The sequence below is a fragment of the Oryzias latipes genome, chromosome 15, assembly GCF_053564925.1.
Source record: "Oryzias latipes strain Hd-rR chromosome 15, Olatipes_Hd-rR_3.1".
NCBI lineage: Eukaryota > Metazoa > Chordata > Actinopteri > Beloniformes > Adrianichthyidae > Oryzias > Oryzias latipes.
The window spans coordinates 28039715-28066934 of NC_136251.1; the positions used below are offsets into that span (position 1 = coordinate 28039715).

Below are 27220 nucleotides of genomic sequence, written 5' to 3' on the forward strand. Positions count from 1 at the left end.
GGGTTAATGGCAGTTTGTGTGTGGGCAAAAATAGGAGTGCAGTTTGTTAGCTCTAGTGTTAGCTTATACCTAAGTGTTGATGTGCGTGAGTAAGTAAAGTACAGATGTAGTTTTGAATACAATGACATTTGTGCTTAATCCAGTTTTATGACATTTGTGAAGATTTTTAAAGATCCAAAACTAACTGAAATATTTACATATCGGCAAATTATTTGGGGTGTAGCAATTCATTTTAACAGCAATTAGATTCATATCATAATTTGTGGCTGACGATTCATAGTCGATATTGGTTCATTTCGTCCTAGAATGGATTTAGGACATCTTTAGCCAAAACTTCCACCAGTTTGACTCAGACATATACCTGGATACTGAACTGTGCAGGTGAAGTTTTCCAGATTCCTTGTATTTCTTGCAAGGTAATCAAGAGTTATTTAAAAATGTGTACAAACAAGTAAACAATCATTAATGGCTAATCCGTTCACATTTTAGTCTCTTAAAGTTCATCCCACTGCTGTTTTTCTCATCAAAATAAATGGAGTATTCTAACAACTGTATGGTCACATGTCTTTGCAGAATGCACAGTGTTTCGACACATTGGACTGTAGGGACGGCTTGATCGTTTTCTGCTGTGATGCACTTAGTGGTTTTTTGGTAAAGTAAAATAAACCTACCATAACTCAATCCAAATGGCAACTTTCATTATCAATATAATGGATTTAGTTCATTTTTTTGATTATTTTAAAATGGTATAAGTTAATACGATTTACATCTGTGGGAATATAAATTTACCAATTGATTAAGTTAATTACACCCCTAAAATCTGCTATTATTATTATTATTATTAGTAGTAGTAGTAGTAGTAGTAGTAGTAGTAGTAGTAGTAGTAGTAGTAGTAGTAGTAGTAGTAGTAGTAGTGGTTTGGAAGGTTTTTAACGGTTTTAAAATGTATATATAACGTATGTCCTCCTGACCACTAGCAATGCAAATGTGTCCTCTATAGAGGACATTTCGAAATCTGAATATCTTCCAACCACTGCATATTACTGAATTAACTCCTTTTGGTAACAGAGGGGCTTTTCAATGATACCCAAATGTAAAGGGGTAGGGCTTTGGGAATTGTAGCTTTTAATGGATTTAAAAACATTTTAATTGGACTTTTTTTTTCCTGTTATTCAGGAGGAGAGGAACAAAACATTTTCCTTACCTTCTAGAAAGGCATTTAACATTGGTGGCATATTGTTTTTTTTTTTAAATACTAATTATATTTATTTTCTCATCTGCCTTTCGTGTCTTTGTTGCCTTTTGTCATTTTATGCCAGTTTTTAATTTATGTTATTTTTTTCCAATTAAAATTTTTTCCTTTTATTTTATCTTTTTTTGTCTCTACTTGGTATCCTCATGGCATTGTAAGGTACAATAATAAAAAGATCATGTGTTTATTCATGATTTATCAATTCAATGTACTGTTATACATATTTTTTTTTCATTTCAAATAAACAGATTTTTCTGAAATGCAAGATGTGCAAGAAATTTAACAAACAACCCTAAAATAAATATAGAAATGAGTTATTTTCATTCAGAAAATTTAGTGTTCAAAAAAGGATTTGCCAAACATGTAAAAGTATGGTAGGTTTTTGTCTTTACTGCTCCTGGTTAGCTGTGTAAGGAGGAAGATATTTTATTTAAATAAGTGCTTATATTGGGGTGGAGAGACGGCCTCCCGAAGTGAAAAAATACACAAAAGCAGGAGAAAAGGAAAAGCGTTCTCAGTGGAATACATTACCAGGACAGCAGAGGCATGCTTCAGATAAACCTTTCAGATGCCTTCAGTGTCCTCCTGACTTTCAGCCCGTCTCCAAAGAGACGTGCTGTGTGCCAGAGAGCATTCATCAAATTAGACCAGAGAGAAAACAATGTGAGGCTGAACGGCTCTCCGTGGAGACGTGCAGACAGGTTATCACAGGGAAGGTGTCTCTAGCTCCTGAGCACAGGGGCAGCAACACAGCATCCCCCCAACTACAGAGGCTCCTTCCTGCTTCTGTGCCCACAGTCCAGCATTAAGAGAAGAACATATACATTCAGGGACAAATGTAGTGCATTGTAAAGCTGTCACCTCCGTATAGTAGCTATTACGGCTAGCGATGGACATGGGAAGGTGGCAGAGTATTGGTTGGGAGCAGATGAATGCTTGTTGAGTTGTAGATAACCGGGTATCCAGCCGAATGAGACCGCTGACTCAGCCGTAGCGAGTGCTCAGCGTGGTTCTGCCGTGATATCTCATTATAGAGAACCATTATCAATCCTCAGAGATCGAAAACCAGCATGAGAGTACTAAAGAAGGCATCAGCCTCCCTTTGGCTGAGTCAGGCTGGATATTCCTGGTTCACATCCTCTTTGATGGTTCAATCAGTGAGAGCCAAGGTCAGTCAATACCTTCATTGCTCTAATACATTTACCTACATTGACTTTAATTTGTTTCTTTTTAAATAAAACCAACAAATGGAGAACCCCGCAGAATTTAAAACAGCATCAGCTTCAAGCCTTTTGGCTTTTTTTTTCTTTTGGTTTTACCACTGAAATTTCTCAAAGGCGTCAACTCTCTGCTGCACAGAACAGAGGCAGATAAATGAGCTGTGCTATAGTGCTGTAGTACAGTTAGATTAATGATGCTTTTCAGACCCAGAGTCTTTGCTTTAAGTGGCTTTATAGAGTGAACTACAGGTGGATTGTGTTTATCAACGCATTTATTGGGGCATCTTTTCTGACTGTTCACTTCAGAAAGCTCCCTTTCTTTCAAAGTCTTTCCTAAATCCGTTTAGATAAGGACTCCTCTAGTAATGGAATCGCCAGAACCACCACAGTGTCAAGATGATCAAATAGGTACCTGGTGTTTTTTTGGGGATTTCCCTTTAAAAATAACAGGATTGCAAATATTTTACTCTCTTTTTTGGGATCTCAGGCCAAGCCAGCCGTCCCTTTTCATCAGTGTGGCTGAATTGCATAGTAAGCCCCGCACATGGGCCACATTAAATTGTCATGGATAAAGAAGAAGCCAAGCTCTGGGCGAGGACACCATGAATTGATAATGTTATTAGTTTTCCAGCAGGTCACAACCACCTCAAATCCTACAAGATTCAGGATGGTGGACATAAGAATTACTAATATTTATTTGGAATATTTCCTCTTTCCACACAATAATTTATTTATAGATATATGGCTAAACATACAGAGAAAGTTTTTTGTCTTTACAGAATTAGTTCTTAAATAAACAGATTTTTTTTATACATACAAAAGCTTTATTTTTTGTGCCTTTATTTACAAAGCGTGATAGAACAAATGTAAACCTGTATAAAGATAGAAGCAAATATGAACACCTCTGCTTATTTTATCCTATTGAAAACAAACCTCCATCCAGTACACCCACACAACACTCCTCCCTCATCCAAACTCACAAATAAATATGAAAGATAGAGTTTAAGATAAGGAGAGCAGGGATGGGAGAAAGGGAATAAAAGTGGTAAGGTGGGACAATGAGAGAAGTGGTATTGATTCCTTGATTCCCTTACCTCTGCCAGGGAGTGGAGAGTGTCAAGATCTCCTGCCAGGAAAAACAAATCACAAGGCAGAAGTGATGGATGTGGCACTCCAGGATCCGGCAGTTTTGCCATCTGGATGGCCGACACTGTATATCAGCCTCATGCACGGCAAATTAAATTTACATTTGGATGGCTTCCCTGGGCCTCTCGCTTCACAGATGCAACAAAAACAGCCCTCCACCACAGCAAACTTAATAGGTTTGATCTATCATTTCCAGGTCTATTATGTAAAGTGTATTTTGGCCCATGTTTATAATGTCCAAATGATGTTACAGTAAAAATCAAATTGCATTAGCTCCAGCCAAATGAATGTTCAACTAAATGACATCATCTTTAATTTCCCAAAGATCAGTCTATGCTAACTTAACTTAAAGATGTTTTGATGCAACATTATCGAAGCAAAAGGACAAATTCAATAACAGCATCCTCATTTTTTGCGCTGGTGCATGCCATCCCCTTTTTCCTGTAAATTATATCACTCACCACACGCACAAGAATGAATATGAAATGGAAGTATCATCAAGTACCCTTTTGCGGGTTAAATTAAAAAAAAAAAGTTGGGCAGATGTTGTACATTAATAGAAGCAGCTTGCTCTGCCTAGCAAAAGTCCGTAACGAAAATTCTAACCTGGCCCTGAAGAGGCTGCCAAGCTTAAATGAAATGACCTTTAACGCAGAGCTGATCAAAAGCCCTGAGGCAAGACTATAAAAGAACAGTGCGGTGTAATGTTTTACAGTTGCTTTTTTTAGGGTTTTGTTTGCCCTTTTCCATTTTCAAAAGTTGGGAAATGTATTCTGCTTGACAGGTGAGGAAATGCCCTGAAAAAGGTGGGAAACAGATTTGCTTTTAAGTGGATTTGGCAACACAACAGTGATATTTGTTCACTTTGATTTCTCCTTTTGCAAAACAAACATTTCTTTTATAGGAAAGAATAAAAACATGAAAGAAAGACTCTACTGTGTGGTACCATTTTCCCCCGGTTTTTATGGTTAGTTGTCTTCTAAATGTCAGCACCGTTTCATGATGGCTCTTAACAGTCCCTTCAAGGATTTTGCAAGACAACAAATTGAGCATGTGAGTTGGCAATTGTGCCGTGAACTTCAGCCTCCACTGTTTCTCAATCAGATCTCATTTCTGTAAGGATGTCTTTGCCTGGAAAGCAGTGCAGCAGCTGTTGCTGTGCCAGGCAGCGTGTGGCCGTGTTGACAGATGAATCCAGCAGCCAGACAGTGTAGCCGTCGTGATTTTTATGCCATCTGCCTCAATCTCCTTAACCCAGCCCTCTGGAAATGCCACTATTGGAAGTTTTGAGAGACTTTTTTTTTTCTTCATTGATTTAATGTTCCACTGTGCTTCTCTTTCTCTGCAGACAACTGACGACTTTCTGGTGGCTTCAGCTGAGTGCCCAAGTGATGATGAGGACATTGATCCCTGTGAGCCGAGCTCAGGTGGGTTAGGTTAGTCATCTCTTTTTTTTATTCTACTTCTCTCTACATGTGTGTCTTCAGGTCACATCATTCATCCCAACCAAGACACTGCAGGCTGATGAATAGTATTAAAATGAACACTTTAAAGTTGCAATTAAAGGGAGCCACATTAGTTAGTAGTTGTGTATTTTGCATGAGTGAATCAAGATCCTACGTCTAAACGGCTGTTTGTTATTTTATTTCTGTTCAATTGCTGAAAAGACTCATAATCTTGATGATAATGACTGTCTAGCTTCCACACCCACCAGACTTTAGTCCACTCTGAAGTGAGATTTTTGCATGAAACCATATGCTTCCTAATGACCCACTCTGATGAAAATCACATTTTTGGTGTTTTTAACATGTTCATGTGACTTTTTTTCTGATGATTGAGGACATATATAAAGATTTAAGTTCAAGGTTGCATGTCTGAATTTTTCTTTATTCAAATATTTTTGAATCAGGAGCAGAGATGAAAAATGAGATGATTTGTGATGTAGAAAATAAAAAAACGCTGGGCGGCCACAAGCTCTATTCGAATGAATCCACTATTAGATGCAGTCTTTGTTTTTTGTTAGGTTAGGGGTGTTAAACCAGCGGAAGAGCATGTAAACATATCTCTCAGCAATGGGGATGAGAAGAGGGGTGCAAATGGTCCTACCTCAACTCATAGGCGAATTTCTAATGAACTTTTGCTATTTTGCAGAAACTATGTCCTAAAAAGTGACACAGATCTTTTTCATTTTGGCTAAAAATGACCTCACCATAAATAAAACTGGGAACGCTTTTAAAATAGACCAAAAGATAGTCAGAGTGGGTCTTTTGGTGTTTTGTATGCAATAAATTAGGTAGAATCTTTGTATTAGATCGTTTTAATATTTTACTGCTTTTCAAATCGTTTGTCTTCATTAACTTATAGACATGTACATTTGCTGTGACCCCCTTGACAAGTGATTTGGATTTGAGTATTATTGAAGTCCTACAACAGGAACTGATATGTTCACCTGTTTCCTGTCTAGTTTGCAAAAGCTTCACATAAATTCTCTAGAAGAGTATAATTAAGATAAATGTTGGGTTTTATCTTCTTAAAGAAAAACCTTGAGGCTCCAGTTGTTTACAATCAAAATAATATATGACATAAAAATGGAAAACAATGCTAATTATTGTTTCCTCCAAAACATTTGAGAAATACAGCCTCTGCTTTTAATGTGCACAACTCTGAGAAACCACCAATAGATGAATCACTTCTTATCCCACCCATGGCTGCCTATTTGGTCAACTATAGTATCTGCCTATTAAGCGAGAGGTTCTCAGATGTATTCTAAATTGATGAGATGCAGACAGAACAATTAAGTCCAAACTCAAGACTCCACCTTGTCTGAATGTGTTATTGATTATCATGTGGTATTAAACCACTAAATTAATGTCTACCCCGCAGCAATGACTAACAGCTTCCTGTTCCTCTGGCCTTCTACTAGAAAGAACACTCTTTTTCATCAGTTTTCATGTTTATCTTAGAAATGGTTTAGATGTAGCTTCAATGCTACACATTCAGGAACTATACAGCGTGATGAAAGGCCTTCTTTTAATGTAAATGTAGGAAAACCATAATTTTATGATGGATTTGCATTGGTAGCTGACATTCGAAAAACCTTCCACAAGGGCATCAGATGCAAAACTATGGGATGCTTTGGGATATACCCTCCCAGTGCACTGTTATCCCACCACCACCTGACACCAGAGCTGCAGGCTCCCAGGGCGGCAGCTGTCTAACAATATATCCTGATTAATATACACATTCAGAATGATTCACACGCTCTGCTAAGCACTCAACCAGACAAGGCTGCTGTGCAGGAAGGACTAGATACAATGTCACCCATAAAGCTCTGCTCACTTACATTACCACTGAGCCAACACCTTTTCTTAGGAGGAGCGCATTCTCAACATCTCTGCCCAAATTAACCTTGCACTTACACATGTTTATGTATTCAATATCTGAAGAGGTGAGCTCTGAAACAGACTGTTATGGTAACGATCTGTGATCCAAGGCCAACTCCACATTATTCTGTTTCTCATTGGAGTCTTGCCCCCTGGCGTTTCCTATCAGCCACTGTACGACACGAATTGGTAAACTTACTTATTGCCAAGCTTTATTACCCTTACTTCCGGAAAGCATTGAAAACCAGCTGCACCGGCAGAGCTTATCGTCCTTCAGGACTCAGATTAGATCGCTGTGCCAAATTGAATCCTCTCCTCCAGTTCAGGAAACCACGGTGGAATACACAGGCTCACAATGCTGCAAAACATCTGATTTGTATTGGTGAGATGGTTTAGGAGTGTTTTAAATGTTGGTAGCCAAGCCTTGACAGCTGAATTTCATCCATGCAGGAAAGAAACAGACCAAAAGGTCCCTAATGTGTTAAACTAGTTAAAGCAAAATAGTTCAACAAAAAGAGAAGAAAAAACTATGATGAAAAACACAAGCAGAAACAGACAAATAGACTTCACAAAAGTTTTGTGGTTCTATATGTACTCTATATTTATTCTGCCATTGAAAGACTAGAAAAAAATGCATTAATTTTTTTCTTCATGAAAAAAAAAGTAGTTCGCAAACATTCAACTGAAAAAATATATAAATTTAGATGTAGGAGCGTGAAAACGGGTCTGGGAAAGGAGAAGCAAGATCACGACCGGCACCAATTTTCCAGCACTAACCTCAGCTTCCATGGTAAAAGTTAATGGAATGGGTTGCTGCTGAGCTCCACGAGGTCAGGATGAACGGATGTCTCTTACTTAGCTGCTTCATTGTATTAGCGTCATGCATGCTGTTGATTGGGGCAGCTCCTGCATGCTGATCCATTTCCAAGGTTACATGGTTATAACCTGGAAATGGCTTTGTTTTACATCATCTTACCGTTGATGCCGTTCTCCATACAAGTCAAACAAGTCAGCAGTTTTGATGAAAGGTATCCCTTGATTGGAAGAGAAGAATATCAATTATGTTTATACATCAAAAAGCTGATTTTCCTTTTATTTATTTTTTTAAGTACATTCTTGACTTTGAACTTTGATTCAAATGTGTCACTTCCATGTTTTTTTTATATTTTACTTGTTTTCAGTAATATATCATCTTTGCATTTAGTAGAGGCAATAAAATCATAACCTCTTAACACATATGTATTTTCTAACACAGTAAGCTAGTTGATTTAACAAAAAAAAAAATTCTATTTGAATGCTTTTGTTGGCCGTAATGTAAAGGTAGCTGGTCGACCTCTGATTGGAGGACCGCAGGTTCAATTTTCCCCTCGCCTCCCCGTGTGTTGAAGTGTCCTTGGGCAAGACACTCAACCCCACATTGCTCCTGATAGTTGAAGGTTGGGGCCAGGGTTAGTCAGTGGAGCTAATGTGTGTTCATCTGAGGGAATGGAACAGTAACTGTAAAGCACATTTGGCTCTAAAGCAAGGTGGAATACTGCCATAAAAGTGTGCGCCATTTACCATGGTGCATACTAAAGATCTTGAAGCGGCAACCTTGCTTACAGTCTTAATGTGTAAGGATGTTTACCAGTCTCTAAGCTAGCTGTATGTAGCATCACACCTTTTGAAATCCTGTTTAAGTAAAATGTCATAAACATTTGACATTTTTTTTCAAAATGCAATAAAAAATAGCAATCATAGGTCATAAAATGTTGCTAAGTAAAATGTTTCGTTTTGTTTTATTGTGTATTTCTGGAAAAATTGAGCTGGTCAAAAATATTCTAGGGTCCGTGATTAATTTTTTCTCATTAATGTTACTCATACAGTTCATGTGATCAACATGTCAGCTGATTCCGACAGAGAAAAAAGCAGTTCTTATTAGCTGTGCACCGATATGCAACACATTACTAAGGTAAAATGTTGCGTAACAGCACAAAGCTGCATTTTCCTGATTCAGCTGGGATTACGTAAATTGCGCACACGGTTGAAGAGTTACGGTAGTCGAAAGAATGACGACACTGAAGCTTAAGACCTGCTGTTAAAGGATTAAAAAAAAACCTGAGCAGCCAGTCAGTATTTAAACTGTACTTTAAATATTCCAGAGAGCAGAATTTATTATTTGACTGAGAAAACCCACTTTTAAATCCTTGGGTTGAATTAGCATCATGCCCCAAAAAGCATAGAACATTTGACTAAACAGAACAAAGATACAGATTGTTGTATAAGAAATTCCATTATTTTTAAACGATTCTCTGCACTGCATCATTGCAAATCACAAAAACCTTATTCTGTTACAAAAAAGAAAAACTGTCTTGAAGGAATAAATAGTTGTGTTGCAAATACTTGTGAACATACTTCATAGTGAAGCAGTGGAACATTCCGCAGCCTAAGGTTTCTGCTCTGATCCTATGACTGTCAAATCATCGCCTCTCTTGTATTTTTACTTATTTCACACTGAATTCGAAGAAGTAGAACCTTGTTATCTAATATAGATTAGCATTCACCAGTGGACGTCTCCTTTATGGGCTTCCACTTTTTATTAATACATTCTCATTAATTCTGTGTGCATCACAGAAACTCAGCTGTAATGTATATTACTGTCAGCAGCTGAAACAGGTGGATTTCATGAAAAGAAAAAAAAGTACATTTACATATACACACACAAATATGTATATATATATATATAAATAAAAGAATAAAAAGGTCTTTGCAGGTCAGGACGGTCCTTCACTGTTGTCTAGATGATCAGTTTTTCTGAGCACTTAAGATTTTCTGAGACACAAACTAACAGTTTTACCAAGACTGTAAGTAAAGGTTAACTTCTGCATTCCCATATTATTTACTAATGCTTTCATCTCAGGTTCACTCAGCCTGTTGTGTGAATTGCTCAAAGGCAGGTTAAGGTTAATCATCCTCGGTTTCCTCCTCTCCCTCTGCTCTCTCATCATTTTCTATCCTTAAGCATTCTACTGTGACATTAAAAGCTACTAATGTGTTTGACATTTGTTTTAATAGATTTAATTTATGGCGGTGGAAACAAAACGCTGAATAAACCAGTGAATCAAACAGCAATAAGGCAAATACTCAATTTAATCTTATGGCAATGACTGGAATGAACTCAACCAAGAGGACAAAATGATTAAGTAAATCATTGTTATAAAAGTTGTGGTTAAATTAATGAAACATTGAAAAGCAATATAAAGAGTATATATATATAATTTAAAGAGGTCATTGCTCAAATTTAATAGGTTATTTAATGATACCCAGCTGGAACTTGAACTTAACCATTTAATTTATGAACATGCCGTGAACATGCTTACTCACGCTGTCAGCAGAGGTGAATCAATTCAATAAAAGCTGTTTAAATGAGATATATGCACATGGCACTCATCACAGCGGAGCACCACACGTTTCTTTTGTTTGTGTTCAAATTTTACTTCATTTTTAGGAAATTGTTCTATTTTGGTTTTTCCTACACTTCTTCTCAGAGGATTAAGCTATCCAAGTCTTATTTTAACGAAGAGTGTTCTGAGAGAAAACAGGATTTCACACTTACTGTCAGTCTTTCTCTTTACTGATCCCACCACACTTTATATTTTTCATTTATTCTTTTTTTTTTCCTACCACTCATCTTTTTGGTGCGGTGACATTGATGCTAACACAATGTGTCTGTTTATGAGTCCTAAGTAGGGCATGAAAGACTTTGCTTAACCAAGTAAAGTAAAGCAGCCCAGTGAGCAGCTGCAGCTCAGGAAGTGGAGTGGTTGTCTTTCAAATGGACGTTGCTGGCTCATCACCAAATCCCAGAGTGCACGTCAAAGTGTCAAAGTGGGAAAGGACGCTGACCCGCAAAATGCATACCCCACCCCAGTGTGTTCCTTCCCAGGAAGTCACCTGGTATGAAAACATCTGACGAAGAAGGCGTTGCAAAAAGAATAGAAACCCTTTACAGTCATCCATCAATGTGGTTTGTTCTAGAAAAGCCTGGAAAACAGAGAATGTGTCAAACATAAAGTTGATAATTATGTTCTGGCAAATTGTCCATTGGCCTTATTGTAGGGCAGTTCTTATATTCTCAAAATCATAAGTGGGAGTCTTTGTCGCTGACGTTTTTGTCTGATGTCACATGCAAGTCTCTGCATTCTATTTAGAGCTACTTTGAAGTATCTGACTAAATGTTAGTCAAAGATTTAAATCAATATCTGTTCAATTTTAATTTCCCCTTTTATCATATCATCCTGCAACAATATGGGGGGTTGACCCGTACGGGGAGTTGTTTTGGGAACGCAGTTCTCGTGAGCTTTGTACAGTCACCTCAAAGCACAACATGAAAATGGAACGTACCATTGTTGTGCATGCAGTAAGTGTATCGTGAAATATTTTTAGGGATAATATAAATGACATGCACTTGCAGGGGATGCTGTCGCACAGCGCCCTTTATACTGCACTCCAGTTGTTAGTAAGGTGCTCACATTGGCCTCTTACAACTGTGTGCAATGCTGCACGGCCGTGCGCGTAACACACACGTGCTCGTAAGATGCTCACGCAAATTATGCTCCGATTGTCTAATTCTCTCATTTCTAACAGCTAGGCTGTGAGCAAGGGATGTGCAACGAGCATGCACTTATCACTGAAACAGCACTGATGGGTTTCCTGCACAGTCCACAGGATTAGGGGGGGTCAAAAAGAAAATAATCCCAGTGACCTGCCTGCATCTTGCCTTCTTCTTCTTCTTACTTACCTTTACCTGTTGCTGTAGTGTTCACTACGACCTGACACACAAAGAAAGAAATGTGCATGAACACTTAGCCTTACGAGCTCACAGACCGAGGTCACCTATCTGCCCTATGCAGGTTTTCCCATTTTTTGCCCACAGACAGCCTGTATCTACCCGTAAGGGCAGTTGTGACTAAACCCTAAATATTTAGCTTTTTCTATTCCTGACTCACGTTACCATAAATAATTAATTATATGTTGCAATCACTGTGTGCCAGTGTACCTGGAACCTAAGGAATTTAATCAAGAGAAAAACTCTGGACTTGAAAGGTCTGGTCCTTAAGTTAGATTCTTTAATCTTGCCTTCTTTAGAGGAAATCCCTCTGGGCAAGGGCTTATACTGCACAATACCTTTTAGTGGGCTAAATCAAACACCTTTTTAAAGATACTCCCTCCATTTTGTGCTCGCTCAGCTCTTGGCTCATCGTCGGCAAACGGCAGACACTTGAGACTCACAAAAGCTTGCTACCATGAGGCGTGCTGCCAATATGTCTCAAGTACAGGATGGTTTGCATCGCTTCTCGAGGACACTTAGATAATTAAAGAGGGAAGAGGGATTAAATAGATGTTTTGGCTCCGCTGTAGCTGATATACTGACCGGCCTCTAGACTGATCCCCTTCTATATGACAGCTCTGACAGCTTATGATTATGGCTGGATATGTGAAACGTAAAGATGGTATAACACTAATCTGGATGAATAGCAGTAATGTGTTTGAGCAAGCCATCTAAGCCTCGCTGATGTGGAAGCAACCCACAGCCACTGGCCTTAAACCCTCATCTATTCTCGACGCATCGCTCATGTTTATCAACTAATAACCAGGTTTGGAAAAGATGTAATAATTGAAACTAAAGATTGGCTAAAACACAAACTCAGCATCACCACAGTGATCCTTTATTTTTTTTTTAAAGCATCATTCTTTTCTAAAAATGTCCATTTTTAGCTAGTAGTACATCCATGATGAAAGATAAAAGCCATTCATTACTTTCTGAGTAGGCCTTGTTGCTTCATTACCTCTGAACAAGTATGGCACAAATCTGAAGCAATCTGTGGTCCAGACATCTGCCTGCCCCCCTCTGCTCAGTCACTTCCTTTATCCATGGCCCCTATCACGTATCTCACCCTGCTACAAATTACCAAACAAATGAACCCTCTCAGTGGAGACAAATGAGGAAAAAGAAAAAAAAGAAGTCTTTGAAGAAAATGATTTATTTAAATCCCGTATGACAGGGTGAAATCTGGGATCCCATTTCTTTTCTCGAGTGGCCAAAAAAAGAAATCAGGCAAGAAGCATGTGAGGCTTTTAAATGACATGTTTCTTAATATCTTTGCCTGGTGAGCTCATGTATTTATACTCAAGGATCCTGAAAGCAGGATACTATCAAATAAACCATTCAGCAAAAAAAACAGCTGGAGCCAAAGTGATGTCAGCAGCCACATCTTTGACTGGTTCATTGGCCTTTTAGTTTGGCCAGTGTTTCTTCTGTTACACTAACATTTATGTATGAAGGTCACACTTAGTATCATCTTTTCTGCTTTGTTTACAATTTTCCATTCTGCATCTCTTCTTCAACAACCTCCGCTAAAAGCAAAAGATTTACGACTGAATGACTGAAACATTAACTGCTGTCCTTGTAAATAAAACAGCAAGGACACTATGATGGCCTAGATGTGATACTGTAATTTAAGTCCTGCTATGGAATGAGACGAGGAGGAAAAACTTATTTTGGCAGCTTTTACACATCTGAAATCCTTCAAAGTTACACCCCCGTACCCCCACCGTTTTACTGGTGCACCCCTGCTATGCTGCCTTAAAGCCAGGCAGTACTTTAAGGTCATTTTCCCCATGTCTAATTTTACCCTTGGGTACGCTCGAGTAAAGCGTATGAGAGCAGCCATCATTTTAAACACTTGTTTCAGGCGCTATTTCTTTCTGAGTTTATGTGCTTTCATTCCAAGTTGATGGAGTGCTAATGAAAAGACAGGCAGATGCAATTTTCCTGACATCCCTATGAGCATCCATGAAGGCCTCGTGTCAGACAGAGCATTTTGCCTGAGCTCGGCTTGAGGGAGCGAAGCAGGGTGCACCTCTCGGGCTCATGGGTAACAAATGGGCTGCATCATGAGGAGCATCAGGGGATTTAGTGGACTATGGAAGATCCCATCAGGTGGCTATTTAACAGATATTGCTAAGCTAATGAGTCGTAATGAATGCTTATTATTTTAAAAGAAACATGGCTATGTCACTCTGCCTAAAGACAGTGCTGACCTTAGTTAAATTTTAAGATTATTTTGGTTATCAACTAATCCGCCCATTGTCACTATATGTATATACACACACACACACCCACCTATATATATATATAGGTGGGTGTGTGTGTGTATACATGGTTTTATGCTCTTTTTAAACTAATTATTGATTGATTTGATTTTTTGGTTTATTTCAAGCATTAAACAAACAATTAAATAAAACAAAACAAAAATTCCAAACACAAATATATCAAATCTGTTTTGGATATTAAGTAATACATTTGTTCAGGGCTGGAGCTACAGGCGAGCAGCTGCCCCTACAGCAAGAAGCTTTGCCCCTTTGCTTACCCCCAGTCATTATTGACAAAGGTTAAGAATTCATCAATCAAAGTTTTTAACTGAAGTTTGGAAGCCTTGAAATTATTTGCTTCAATAATAAAATGGCCATCCACTCTGCTGTTCTTATTTGCCACCCTTCTAATGTCTTCTGCCCCCCCTTCCGCCCTCCTATAAAATGCTCTAGCTCCGCCTCTACATTTGTAAAAAAAAAAAAAGAAAATGAATAAAGATTAAAAACAAGGTGATGCCATCTTCAAGACAGTGTACATACTCATAATTATATAGTTTTTTTGGCAGTTATGCACACAGTTTACGAAACTCACATTCATTCAATATAATGACTATCAAAGTCGAGTAGAGTTTATTTTGTTGCTTGAAAAGAAGTGGAAGTAGCAAATTTATATAATGTGTTTTTCTTTTATGTGCATATATTTTTTTTACTTAAATGACCAATCTTCCAACAATCAGAATTCAATAGAGTGTAACCCTTGTGCTATCCTAGGCACTTTAACTTTGAGGGTTTGTGCTTTTTAAAATAAATAAATCTGTTCTCTAAACATCCTCCGTGTCTTCAATGCAATGTAATGAGACACACACAGACAGAAATGTGAAGGTATCTGCTGTAAATCTAAGACGTAAATTAATAACAGGATATGATCGGCTAGTCAGTTAGCATGTAGCCTAATAGCCTTCGAATGTAAAGCGACTGACGACTAAAGTTAAGTCCTGAATATTATTATTCCTATTCGACCCTAAACTTCAATATCAGCTGTCTGTCAACCAACCAGCCAGTTGCCCAAATGCCGGCATACATCAAAGAGCTCTGCGGCGGCGCTAGTAGTAGCCTAGCAGGAGCTATCGTATGACAAAACAGCCTAGTTATGATAAATCTTTTGATATTTTTCTTACATTCATTGAGACAGTAAATAAGTAAAGTGATCAATAAAGTGATCATTTTTGTTTTTCATGTTCCCTTTTTGAACGAATATGGGTCACAGAGACACGGGAGTTACCACTGAAAGCGGCTTTTGCCGGCGTACAGAGCATATCCGCGTGAATGACTTATGACGTGAATAATTATTGCGTTCGAACGGATTAATTATTGCGTTCGCACGACATAATTATTGCGTTCGCACGAGTTAATCATTTCGAGTGAACGGAATAGTATTTTGAGGGAACGCAATAGTATCTTGTGGGAACGGAATAGTATTTCGTGCGAATCAGATAATAATCTGTGGGAACAAGATATTAATCTGTGGGAACAAGATATATTTTAATATCTTAATGTCAGGACACGGGCTCCGTAGTATTGGATCTCCAACATCACTAGTAAAGTTCTGTGTCAAAAAAAGTCTAGAGTGGGAGGAGCACTCGCAAAGTACATGATCACCTGACATGCCTGCACTAAGGCCGCTTTTCTTTTGCCAGTACAAAAAATTTCAATAAAAAAAAAAGAAAAAAACTGTGGTCACTTGATTGAGGGTTTAAAGTCTTTGTGTGATCGAAGCCTGTGGGGAGCCAATCAACAGGTCCAGGCAGAAGGAAATAACAAAGCCCACAGCCTGAGGTGTTAGATCAGACAAGCAAGAACAGTGCACTGTGGTGCTTTAGTCACGTGGCTCCTGCTGGATATAGTGAGTTGAGGCTGCTTCACTCTTGAACTCTTCCAACTTTCTAACCTCAGTGCAGGAGACGGCGATATTTCCTCCTGGCCTACGTCCCTTAGAAGGTAAAGGTGGTGACATACTGTAGCATGATGGCTCCCTCTGTGGCTGAGCATAAATGCTGTCAAGGAGGGTTCCCCACCAAATGTTAGTTTTCTCTTTTTTACTAAGGAGGACAGTAAAGGTGGTGGCACTGTGTCTTTACTTTCCGACACGTTTTTTTTAGTAAAGATTTCCTCGCACCAGAACTCCAACTTTAAATATTATGCCGCAACTTCCTCCAAAAGTGTAAATTGGACTTTAAATAGTAACTCAGCTATTGCAGGAGTTATGTTATATCCAAATTCATTCTAGCTATGCAAAATAGTCTTTTTTTGTTTTTTTTTCAAACCACTCACGGACAACCATTACACACTTTGTATACTTTTTTCAAACATACAGTAACATTTTCACACTTTTCCCTGATCTGATTATTTTTCTTTTTAATATCACAGCTTTTTAACAAACAGGTGACCTCTGTGAGAAAACATACTTGACTCTTGAAGTGGTTCATACATTTATTATGGTGCTAAAATCTCTGTCTCCACTTACTTTAACAGGAGTTTGTCATTTTATTGCAAAAAAGCTTACAATATAATTTCTCTATCAATCATGAGCACAGCTGATTCAAGTCATTCCCTGGTGTCTGGTGTTCCAGAAAATAGATTTTAAAGCTTTCAATCTCCAGAACTCAGCTGCATGGGTGCTAACTAAAACCAGGCTGTTTGCTTCTAAGATTATAAGATCACTCCATTGGCTCCCCATCTTCTTCAGTATTGATTTTAAGACACTTTAAATAGTTCTAAATTGCTTTATTTGTCTTGTGGGAGCTTATCTTTCTGGCCTTCTGGTAAAATATGAACCTTCACTGCTCCTGAGATCTTCTTGAAGCCGCTGGTTAACCATCCAATCAGTTAACACCAGAACTGACGGTGAAGTATCTTGTTGGAACGTTGATGCACATTTATGGATCAGCCTGCCAGAAGACCTGGGAGCCACGGAGACCAGGGATTTGTTTTTATCCCTTTAACAGCTGCGATTTAGCTCCAGTGTTCACATATCCAAACTCGTTGATAGTGGTTAGGGTTAGGGTTACGCAATTCCGGCAGATTCTGAAACTGAATAACTTTACGCTGATGTGTAAACTTCACAGTATAGGAAGTGTTTACGCAATCAACGTAAGTCAGCTGAGACTGACAAAGAGAAACTTTGGACTTTGCGCGCTATTATGGGTGCCGCTGCTCTCTACGTCAAAATCCTTTCGAAATACATTAATTACGTACACACTCAATGAGTTTTTCAAAGATTATGTGTTATTTAGGTGTCACAGCTACAGCTCTGGTGTTAAAAGGTTAAAGACAAGACTTAGCACCCATCTTTTTACATCAACTTTAATTAATCTTAACTCGTTTTGTTTTACTTTCACTCTGGACTAGAATTGAACTTTCTTGGTAATTTGATCCATTTTTAAGTTCTATTTTTATAATTTTAACAGCTTTTTAAGCATTTTATATTTAATAGTATTAAAAGTTTAGCTTGTTAGTTATACTATATTATAACTTTTTTTTTTTTACATTTTCTCAGTCTAGTGTTTAACATGTGACTCATTGCTATTTTGCGTCAATGGTTCTCCATAAATAAAGACCAACTTGACATGACTTATATCCAATACATCATCAACTTTTTATGACTCCAGAAGAATAGATTGCTAATATGAAAATAACTCACTGTACATGCTTGTACAATGGCTTGCCGAGGATGAGCCATGTCAAGCAGCAGCTTTCGTCCACGAGGCGAGGGCATTCTTCACACCTGTCTGCAAGGATAAGTGGGCTTGTCACAAGCAGAGCTAATCTGTTGCAACACTCAGTCACACTCAATCCCCTGGTGGAACTCTGCGCTTGTCCTTGAATGTCTGCTGGTGCTGACAGCATACTTGGGCCGATGATCAGTCTAACCGTAGTGGAAAACATGTCAATGAAGAGCAACTGCATCCCCTCTCCGACAGCTTTGAAGGCTTTTGCCCTTTACAGTTAGCACTTTAAATGCCCTTTAGCCTGGCATGAACAGCAGCTTCCCGTACAGATATCTGCACTGATGTTGTGAGTAATTAGACAGTAGCCGGGGTTGCATGGGCAGAATATCTTGATCGGATCAATGGTCGGGTAAAAATTCACCCGTGCACATGGGATCAGAAAACCTTTTTCCGATTAGAAGAAACGTTCCCATGGCTCACACTTTCGGTCGGAATGAATCATTTGGGCATGCGCAGTAGTGTTAAAAACTCCCGGATGAGGAAGTAGGTCACGTTCTAAACAAACAGCTGCCACAGACATTTATTTTATGCAGCAGCTCGGTAATATACGAGACGATCTTCCAAACGTGCTTTTATTAATGTCATGAATAGTATGAAGCGCCTGTTCGCTCATCGTTTTATTTAATCCGTGTGATCAGTGCTGGAAGAAGGGTTAGGACAGGCTATAAACACGGGCTAACAACATTAGCCTGATGGACACAAAATCCAGGACCATGAAACCCTGCAATCTGCATCTTGGCTGCACGTAAATGTCTGGGAATAACATCAGTCTTTATTTTGTCGGGACACAACTGGAAACACAAATCTACGTGATTGTTTGAACGATTCTAAGGACTGAGCGGCATTTATTTCTGCTTCCCCAAACTCGCTGCGTGAGCTGGCGGCTCTCCTGAGTCCTGCAGCCGCTAACCCAGAGCGGCGGGACGGCCCGCAGTCTGAATTCTCCCACACATAACAAAACAAAAAACGCACACGTAACAAAGCATCCTCCTCCCCTCAGACACGAAGTTATTAATCCAGCTGTTCTGCTCACTCGGGTGCCAGTGGACCGAGTGAGCATCGGGGGGCAAGCGCTCTTTCCAGTCATCTCCCTCGTGAGGTGTGTCAGAGAGGGGAGAGCCAGCGGGGCGAGAGCGGAGCGGCGCTTTTCACGGGGCGTCCGCAGAGCAGCTGGTCGGTCCCGTATGCGCTCCAAATCTTTATCTCAGCGAAACACCGTCTATGTGTGACGTAATCCAGAGCAGTAGTGACACACGATCGGAATGACCGTTTACATGCTCCACGATCGGATAAACGATCGGTATAACCCACCTATCTCGATCGGAAAGAAATTCTGATCCGAACGAGTCCGATCGGGGCAGAGTATTCCGAATGGCGCGTTTACATGACGCATTTTCTTTCCGATCAGGCGTTCTTTCCGATTACTTTTACCCATGTAAACACGGCTACTGATGTGCAGCTGGAAACAAAGATAAATAAACTGTCACTCCAAAAAAAAATAAAAACGCTGTGTTATTCTTACACTTAAAAGAAACATAGGAAGGAAAACATAAAAAAGGATGTTATAAGAATAAATAATTCTCCATTATAATCCGCATAGCACTTAGAATATGAACAAGATGTGCTAATATATTGATGAAAATAATGCTAACTTAGCACAAACGCTCATAACAGCTTTTTATGATACCTATACATTATCACATTTTATCTGCTTTCAGTTTAGATAATAATAAAAATTTGTTCAGCATGATGGAGGAAAAAACTCAGGAGCTCCCTTCTTTGCTCATACTGTTGGAGGTTACTGAATGAAAACGGGGAAATAAGCAATACGCCGGCATAAATACAGCATAAATGCTTCAAGATGTTTCCTTTTTTGTCTCTTTCCGTGTAGGCCTGGCATTTTGTGCCTTAAAAATCTTTTCTGGAGAAGATTCTCACTTTAATGGGAACATTGTAGCAGTCTTAAAGATCAATGCCGTGGCATAATTATGACATTGTGTTGTTCAATCTGTTTTTAGAACAGATTTGCCCATAAAACATGGTTTTATATGAAGTTAAAGAATGCAATTATTTGTCCAAAAAAACACAGCATTCTTATAAATATAAGTGGAACAGCAAAATGGGACATGGGGGTTGGAGGGCTCATTGGCAAGAAGTTTCACTAAATTTAGAAACACTATTTCTCTTAAATATTAAAAAAATAGCAACTACAACGACTTGTGTCTTGATTTTTTCATAATTATCCCATACATATTGTAGTTCCATTCCATGAGACCTATTTCTGTTAGTGTTGGTGGGGGCTCAGCCCCCCAGTTAGGTGACAGTCTATCTCATTGGTTTTACTGCCTAAATATACGTTTGTCACAGTTTTGACTGAATAAAATCAAGTAGCAAATGAGCTTGGTCAGACCAAGATTTCAAGGATTTTAGTCGATTGGTAACACCATCAGGCTAGGATATTTTTGATCACTTAGTGGAGTGGTCTCCAACTTTTTTCAGGCCAAGGACGAGTATAATGTCAGACGATATTTTAACAGACATGTCTGTATGTGGCTGAAGTGAGAATTCTTTTTTTTTTTAAGCCTTTATTTTTGAGGATAAAGTTTATCTTCACCCTCTGTAAAATATCTGCAGCTGGTTTAAACTTTATTTGTACACTAGATTCATAGAGGGACCATTAAAATGTGACAGATTTTCCTTAAACCCAAAACTGTCAAAGTGGAAGCAAAAAAAATATTTTACTTTTAAGGTGCGACAAGTAAATACATTAAAAAAGGGTGACTAAAACTGGTATTTTCTAAATATAACAATAATTCACCATTTGAGCAACTTTATTAGCAGCATCCTGGTAACATTAGACAGCTGGTTGCTGATTATTCTGCATTATTACTGTCACCAGAACAGACAGATTGCTGGTTCCAGTTGCATCAGGTTTATTAGCTCAGATAAAAGTCCACAAAGCGAAATCAGGGTTGGTCAGGCAGGCAGGGGTCAAAGGTCATCAAAGGAGAAACAGGAGAAGTCAGAGTCAAATACAGAACAGGGCCAGGAAAGCAGAAAATCAGGCCTGGTGCTAACACTCAGTAAAGAGCAGCACAAACAATGCTTCACACTGAGTCTACTCTGTGCAGTGTTTAAGTAGGTTGTGATTGATTGGTTGAAATGGGAGTCAGGTGTGCAGCATCCAGGAAGTGTGCGCTCGGGTTGCTGGGAGATGTAGTGTGGTTTGGACTCTGGAGATGGTTCCTGCTGTTCAGACCAGAGGTCTGACAATTGACTTCTGACAATTATTATGGTGTGTGGGAACAACTGCCACACTAAATCCATATTTGGAGTAAAGACTCCTGGATTTGTTTGTTAAAATGCAGCTTTCTTCTATTTTGAAGTAGAAGGCTCTTCTTCTGTTTCCTCACTTTTCTGTGAAAAGAAACTTTCCAAATCTGTTTGTTTTTGGTTGTTTTTGGTTGAAGAAAGTAGTGGATTAATTTTTTACATGTGATGGAGCGAGTCAGATGTGGCGGAGAGCATCCAGTAGTTTTCCAAAATAAATTTTCCTTCAGATTTAGATTATAAACAAAAAAGGAAAAAATGCAGGTCGTGTTTTTTTTCTTTGCAGCCCGGTAAACACTGTCCCACGGACATGTACTGGTCCTCAGCCCAGGGGTTGGGAACCACTGAATTAGAGCTTTAAAAGCTAGAAACTGAATTTCTGATAAGATGGCTGCTGGATTAAACAGTGCACCCTGACCCTGAAGCAGCAGCAGTTGACTTTTTGGGAAGCTTGTCAGAAAGGACTGCTAACTCAAACCAATTTGCATTACAAATAGTATGCTGGGCTATAGAAGAGTTTCTACAAGAAGAGCAATTGTAATCATATTTCCAAACACAAGATTTCTTTATACTCGTCTACCTTTTGCGATACGCAGAGCAATGTTTTGAAAGTGGCAGGTTATTTTCCTTTTGTTAACAAAAAATGCCACAGCTCAGCGGTCAGATTCTGATTTAAACCTAAATGTAAACACATCAGATCTGTTTTTCCTAAGGGCCAGCGTTACGGCGGTTTCATTTCCACCTGTTCTGAGTGTTTCCAGTTCACAATTGCAGTGGAGGGAGAGCTTAAACAGAAGAGATGGCTGCCACAAGAACACAAGCCGGCGTGCCGGGAGGACGGCATGATACTATGAGGCTGACATGTTTTCAAAATACAGTTGATTGAATGGCAGCATCCTGAAAACAGAATTGGGTGCCGCCTTTGGCACAATATGCTGAGTCAAATGAAGAATGACTTCCTTCTACATGGTTTCTCCTCCGACTGTGTTGCTTTAGTCATACAACCTTGACACAAAGCGAATGATAGAAATGTGATCTGCTCATTCATGACGTTAGTGCTGTAAAATATATATATATATATATAATGAGCCGTGAACGCTCGACCATTTTTTATGAGCCATTAACACATTAGTCTTCCTGTCGGCTTTGCTTTAGAATTAATCAAATCTCTAGCTCCCTCTCAACTCATTCATTCTTTCCCCACTCTTCCATGTCTTGACTTTCCCACCTCATCACAGATCATCGGGGATAGTTCCTACATATTTAAGTTACATCTTTTTTAAGTCTGTGTAAGAGATGTTCCGTTTCCATGATTGGATGGTCTGGACTCAAACTAACTGCTCAACCAACAGCTTTAATATGGTGCTGCAAAACCAGAATATCCATTCTGACCTCACATTATCTATATGCATCAGTCTTCTGCTCTAAATTGTTTTCAGACAGGTTTCAAGTATTCCTTTGGTTCAAGTAATAATAGTGCTTTTTGGATAATTTCTTTCTATATCCTTTCAATTGAAGGATGTTTCAAATGCACAGTTCTCCAACTGAATAATCCGACAAGAAATCTGTGGAGATATAAACAATTGAAACAAAGTTTAGCTTCAACCACAAAAGGGGATTTATACAAATAAACACTTTGTGTGTCTGAAGATTCATGAACTCCTTTGTAATATTAAAATCTGTCCAACACAAGAGGCTTTTAGCTCTTATCTGTTTATTCCGCCGCTGGACAAGACGGGTTAAAGACCCTCTGATGAAAATTATGTTTCTGTTGTTTCTAAAATGTTCTTGTGGCCTTTTTCTGATGATGGAGGACATATATAAAGAAAATATTGGTCAACATTTCATTTATGAGTATTTATTTCTCAAAATTGCTATAAGGCCAAAAAAAATGATGTTTGAAAAAAAGCTGATTTGCGACGTAGAAAATCCCCATGGCGGACCACATGCTCTCTGCTCCACTGCATTCTGATGTATCCACTTGCAGACTGATAGATCCACGTCTTTTTTTTACCCGTCTGAGATGGCATAGCTAATGTTAGGTTGGGGGTGTGAGGGGCTGTAAGCTAGGAAGGGGGATGTGGTTGATCTGCAGCAGCTATCCTGCCAACTCATAGGATCATTTCTAATGAACTACTGCCACTTTACAAAAACTATGTCCTAGAAACCGACAAAGGTTTTGGTGTAACACTTTATATTAAGATTCCTTAACAAGCTTTGTTAACACATTAACAAGCATTATAAATGAATTTATAGGGTGTTAGTAAGACATTTATTAGTACAATAAGTCTAATAAGGTTTATAAAATTACTTAGTTAACACATTTACAAGCATTATTATTACAAGGTTTTTAAGATGCTAATGATACATTTACTGATATTATAGGTGCCTAACAAATGTGTCAGTGTTAATAAGCTTAATAAGATTTATTAACAACCTTTGTTAACAAATTAAGAAGTATTATTATTGTTTGGGGTTCTAGTAAGATATTTATTAGCATTATAGACGCCTGACACAAGCCTAAGTGTTCATAAGCTTAATAAGTTTTATTAACTAACTTAACAAATTAATAGGCTTTATTCATTTGTCAGATGCTAGTACGATATTTATTAGCATTATAGATGTCTTGCAAATACCTGAAAGTGTTAATAAGATTTATTAACATCTAAAGTCAGACCATTGTCTTCTAAATCCATATTACTAAACTGCTTATAAGCTTTACAAATGTATTAATTAACTTTGGTAATAGTTTATTAATTGTTTTGCAGCACCTCATCTAAAGTGTGGACGTTTTTTAACCACAAAAAACCACAAAGCATAAAGATTGTAAAAAGAACTTTATGACATTAAAACAGACTAAACATACACAAATCATTCTGTAAAAGATATATAATAATTTAATTCAGACAAATAATTAAAAAAAAAAAAAACATATATACTGGTGTTGGATGACTAGCATCATAGCTAATAAGGATGAAGTATTAGCATCTATCCTGAGTGAAACATTCATTGCAAATCCCATCACCAGGAGACAATTCTCTGCATTCAATGCCAACTGCATTCAACCACTGTTGCCTTGCTTCAAATTCCACAAGAAAGTTGCACAAGCCAGTCATTTTTGAAGAACGAAGACAATAAACCTACAGGAGCCATGCTAAAGCTAACACGCTAACGACCGACCGGTACAGAATCAAAGATGGGCGGGGCTTTTTCGTCACCTGTGTGACAAAAACAGCATAATTATGATACATAAATAAAAAACAGAAAATAGATCAAAAGATGAGCGGGGTGGGTCTTTAAAATAATAAAAAAAGAAGAAGTAGATCTGATGTTAAACATTTTCTTTTTTTTGTTTTTTTATGTGTACATTTTAACGGGGACTGTCTATATCAATTAGCATTTCTTTAAATTTGACATTTTCAACTGTAGCCCCTGGAAAAAGTATAGGTTTGCCAACAGCAAACACCAAAAACACATACATGATTTGTCTTTCAATTTGCTTTCAATTTAAAAAAGAAATACAGTATGTTGCATGTAAAAATAATTTGTCAATTTTAATGTATGAAAACAATGAAAAGTAAATCTGACTATTAAAATACGAAATATTAACATTGATAATAAAATGTTTATTGTGCATGTCTTACATGAAAACAATACTGTTGTTTTTTTTGTGTTTTTTAATATTTCATATTTCATTGTGAATCATTGATGCACATTGTGGTTTGTTGTCTACATTTCGTCCATCTCCATGCCAATCGATTTCACAGGAAAGCCACTCCTACTGTAGGTTAGCAAAATCCCTGAAATATGATCCACTCATCATAATGGGATCTTGATCCACAAATGCAGTTGGAAAATATATTCATTTAGAGCCATAAATCTGGTTATTGTCACAGTGATAAGATAGTGCGCTCAGTGCATTTATGGTAATCATATCTTTGTTTTCCTTGCAGCCAATCCCACATTTGCTGGACCGAACCCCCCAGAGATCATCCGGGAGGCCAGCAGCACCACGGGGATGGTTGTCGGCATTGTTGCAGCAGCTGCACTGTGTATTCTCATCCTCCTTTATGCTATGTACAAATATCGGAACAGAGACGAAGGTTCTTACCACGTGGACGAAAGTCGCAACTACATCAGCAACTCAGCACAATCTAACGGCACAGTTGTCAAAGAAAAACCAGTCAACACAGCAAAGACCTCAAGCAAGAACAAGAAGAACAAGGACAAGGAGTACTACGTGTGATTGTTTGGAGCTTTGGTCTTTGCCAGATCAAACAAAACATCAGACGAAAAGACAAATTGCAAAATTGTCATCTGTACAGTATAAAAACAAAGATGAACATTATTTAGTCATTTTTCCTACAAGACAGTGCTCTACTAAGTAAAGTAAGAATGAAAAACAAGCGTTTCCTTAAACTGAATGATTCAGTATGTACTGTCCAGAAAGACACAAATGGAAAATGGCTCTGGAAAACAATTAAAATGGACCAAACACATATCTAACATGTCAGACAACCACTATTAACCCATCTGTGACTTGTTCCATGGCAAGGATAATGTGTTCTAACTCCTCAACATCTCCAGTAAACAGAGGAGCACAGATGCACTTCGCAAATGGAGATGCAGCATTACAAAGTTACATTTACATTGCCTGTGTTTGTGCTGTTGATTATGGAGAAAATGCCACAATGAGTAAGTAAATACATGAATATCCCGAGCATCTGCTGTCAGTTAGGAGGAAGAACACAAACATCAGGTAAGGGTTAAACCAGGGAGGGGAAAAAATAAAAACAAAAGATCTCCACTGGATGCAGCCAAAGTTCTCCCTGAAGAAGCAGTACAGGGATCAAAGACTAATATCCCTGGTTGGTCGAGCCGCTGCAATGCAGTGAAGACAATGGGATGGCTGTTCTCATGAAAGAGTGCGGTTAAGGCACGTCAGTCGTGCCGGTAAAAAGCGTGGGCGCTTTTTATTTTCATGTTTGTTTGACATCAAAAGGACAAGGGTTCCTCAGAATCCCTCAACATGTCAGAAAAGGGGAGCCATGCACGTAAAATTATCTTATTAACGGTACAAATGTTTATAAACGGTACAACCACATCTATATGTGCTTTCTGGACTGTGAAAAAGTGGTGTTTTATAGCCTGTTGTATAGACAATGCAAACTATAACTGCTCCTCTACCATTTTTGAATAAAATTTAAAAAAGACTAAAAGACAGTATAAGTGTTAATAAGTGTTGCTAGACATAGAAGATTTTATGAAAACATCCTTTTTTTTTGAGTTGGATACTAATTTGAAATGCCCGTTTTTACATGTGTTCCTATAGTTTTTATACAAATCCCGAACTAAGGTAGACGCTGGACCAGAAAGCATATCCATTCACGGAAAAACTGCAAGAGAAGAGGCGTGCCGTGACTACTTCTCCCTCAAGGAATCACTGCCTTCCTCCTCAGTCCTGACTTCCACGAGTGAGAATGAAGATGAAGAACGCGAGTGATGTTGGGCGAGGACACTAATAAGGATTACCCAACGGTTTGCTGAATGGTGTTCAGAAACTGACCGGCATATGCTTGGGCTGATGCAAAGACTGGAGAGGAGCCCAAATAAGTCTCCATTTCAACTGTTGTGTGTTTGTTCCGTCATTCTGTCTGTCAGTTCTGCTTTCCAGAGACCTGTATTGGAGTGACTGTAAGGGAAAATGACCATAAATGATGATCATAAATTCTCTCTTTTGTTTTGTTTTATGTTCTGTTTCTTGTACTCCTCATAGAAAAAATAAGTTCTTTTTAAAGACTAGTTTTGAAAAATCAAATGAATAAAAATACTAAGTGAATTTTAAGCAGTGTATCCAGAAAGTCTATTGGGGAAGCATGCAGGTGTTTCAAGAAATCAATGCACAGGTGTACTATTGTCTTCCAAGTTAAATCAAGGTATCTTAATTACCCATAATGCCTCAACTAA

The 27220-nt window shown here is 38.3% G+C and overlaps 1 protein-coding gene across 50 annotated transcripts in view; it reads left to right on the plus strand.

Moving 5' to 3' along the window:
- Window positions 1-26984, plus strand: part of LOC101159771 (neurexin-1a) — a 310837-nt gene extending 283853 nt beyond the window's left edge. For 40 of the 50 annotated variants that reach the window (XM_078932242.1, XM_078932229.1, XM_078932238.1 and 37 more), the window contains 2 exons: window positions 4967-5054; window positions 25207-26984. In XM_078932242.1, coding sequence (XP_078788368.1) covers window positions 4967-5054; window positions 25207-25499 — 381 coding nt within the window. In that variant the 3' untranslated portion in view covers window positions 25500-26984. The remainder of the gene's footprint in view (window positions 1-4966; window positions 5055-25206) is intronic. The other 10 variants (XM_078932259.1, XM_078932233.1, XM_078932258.1 and 7 more) reach the window with 1 other exon arrangement.
- Window positions 26985-27220: the final 236 nt, after the last annotated feature.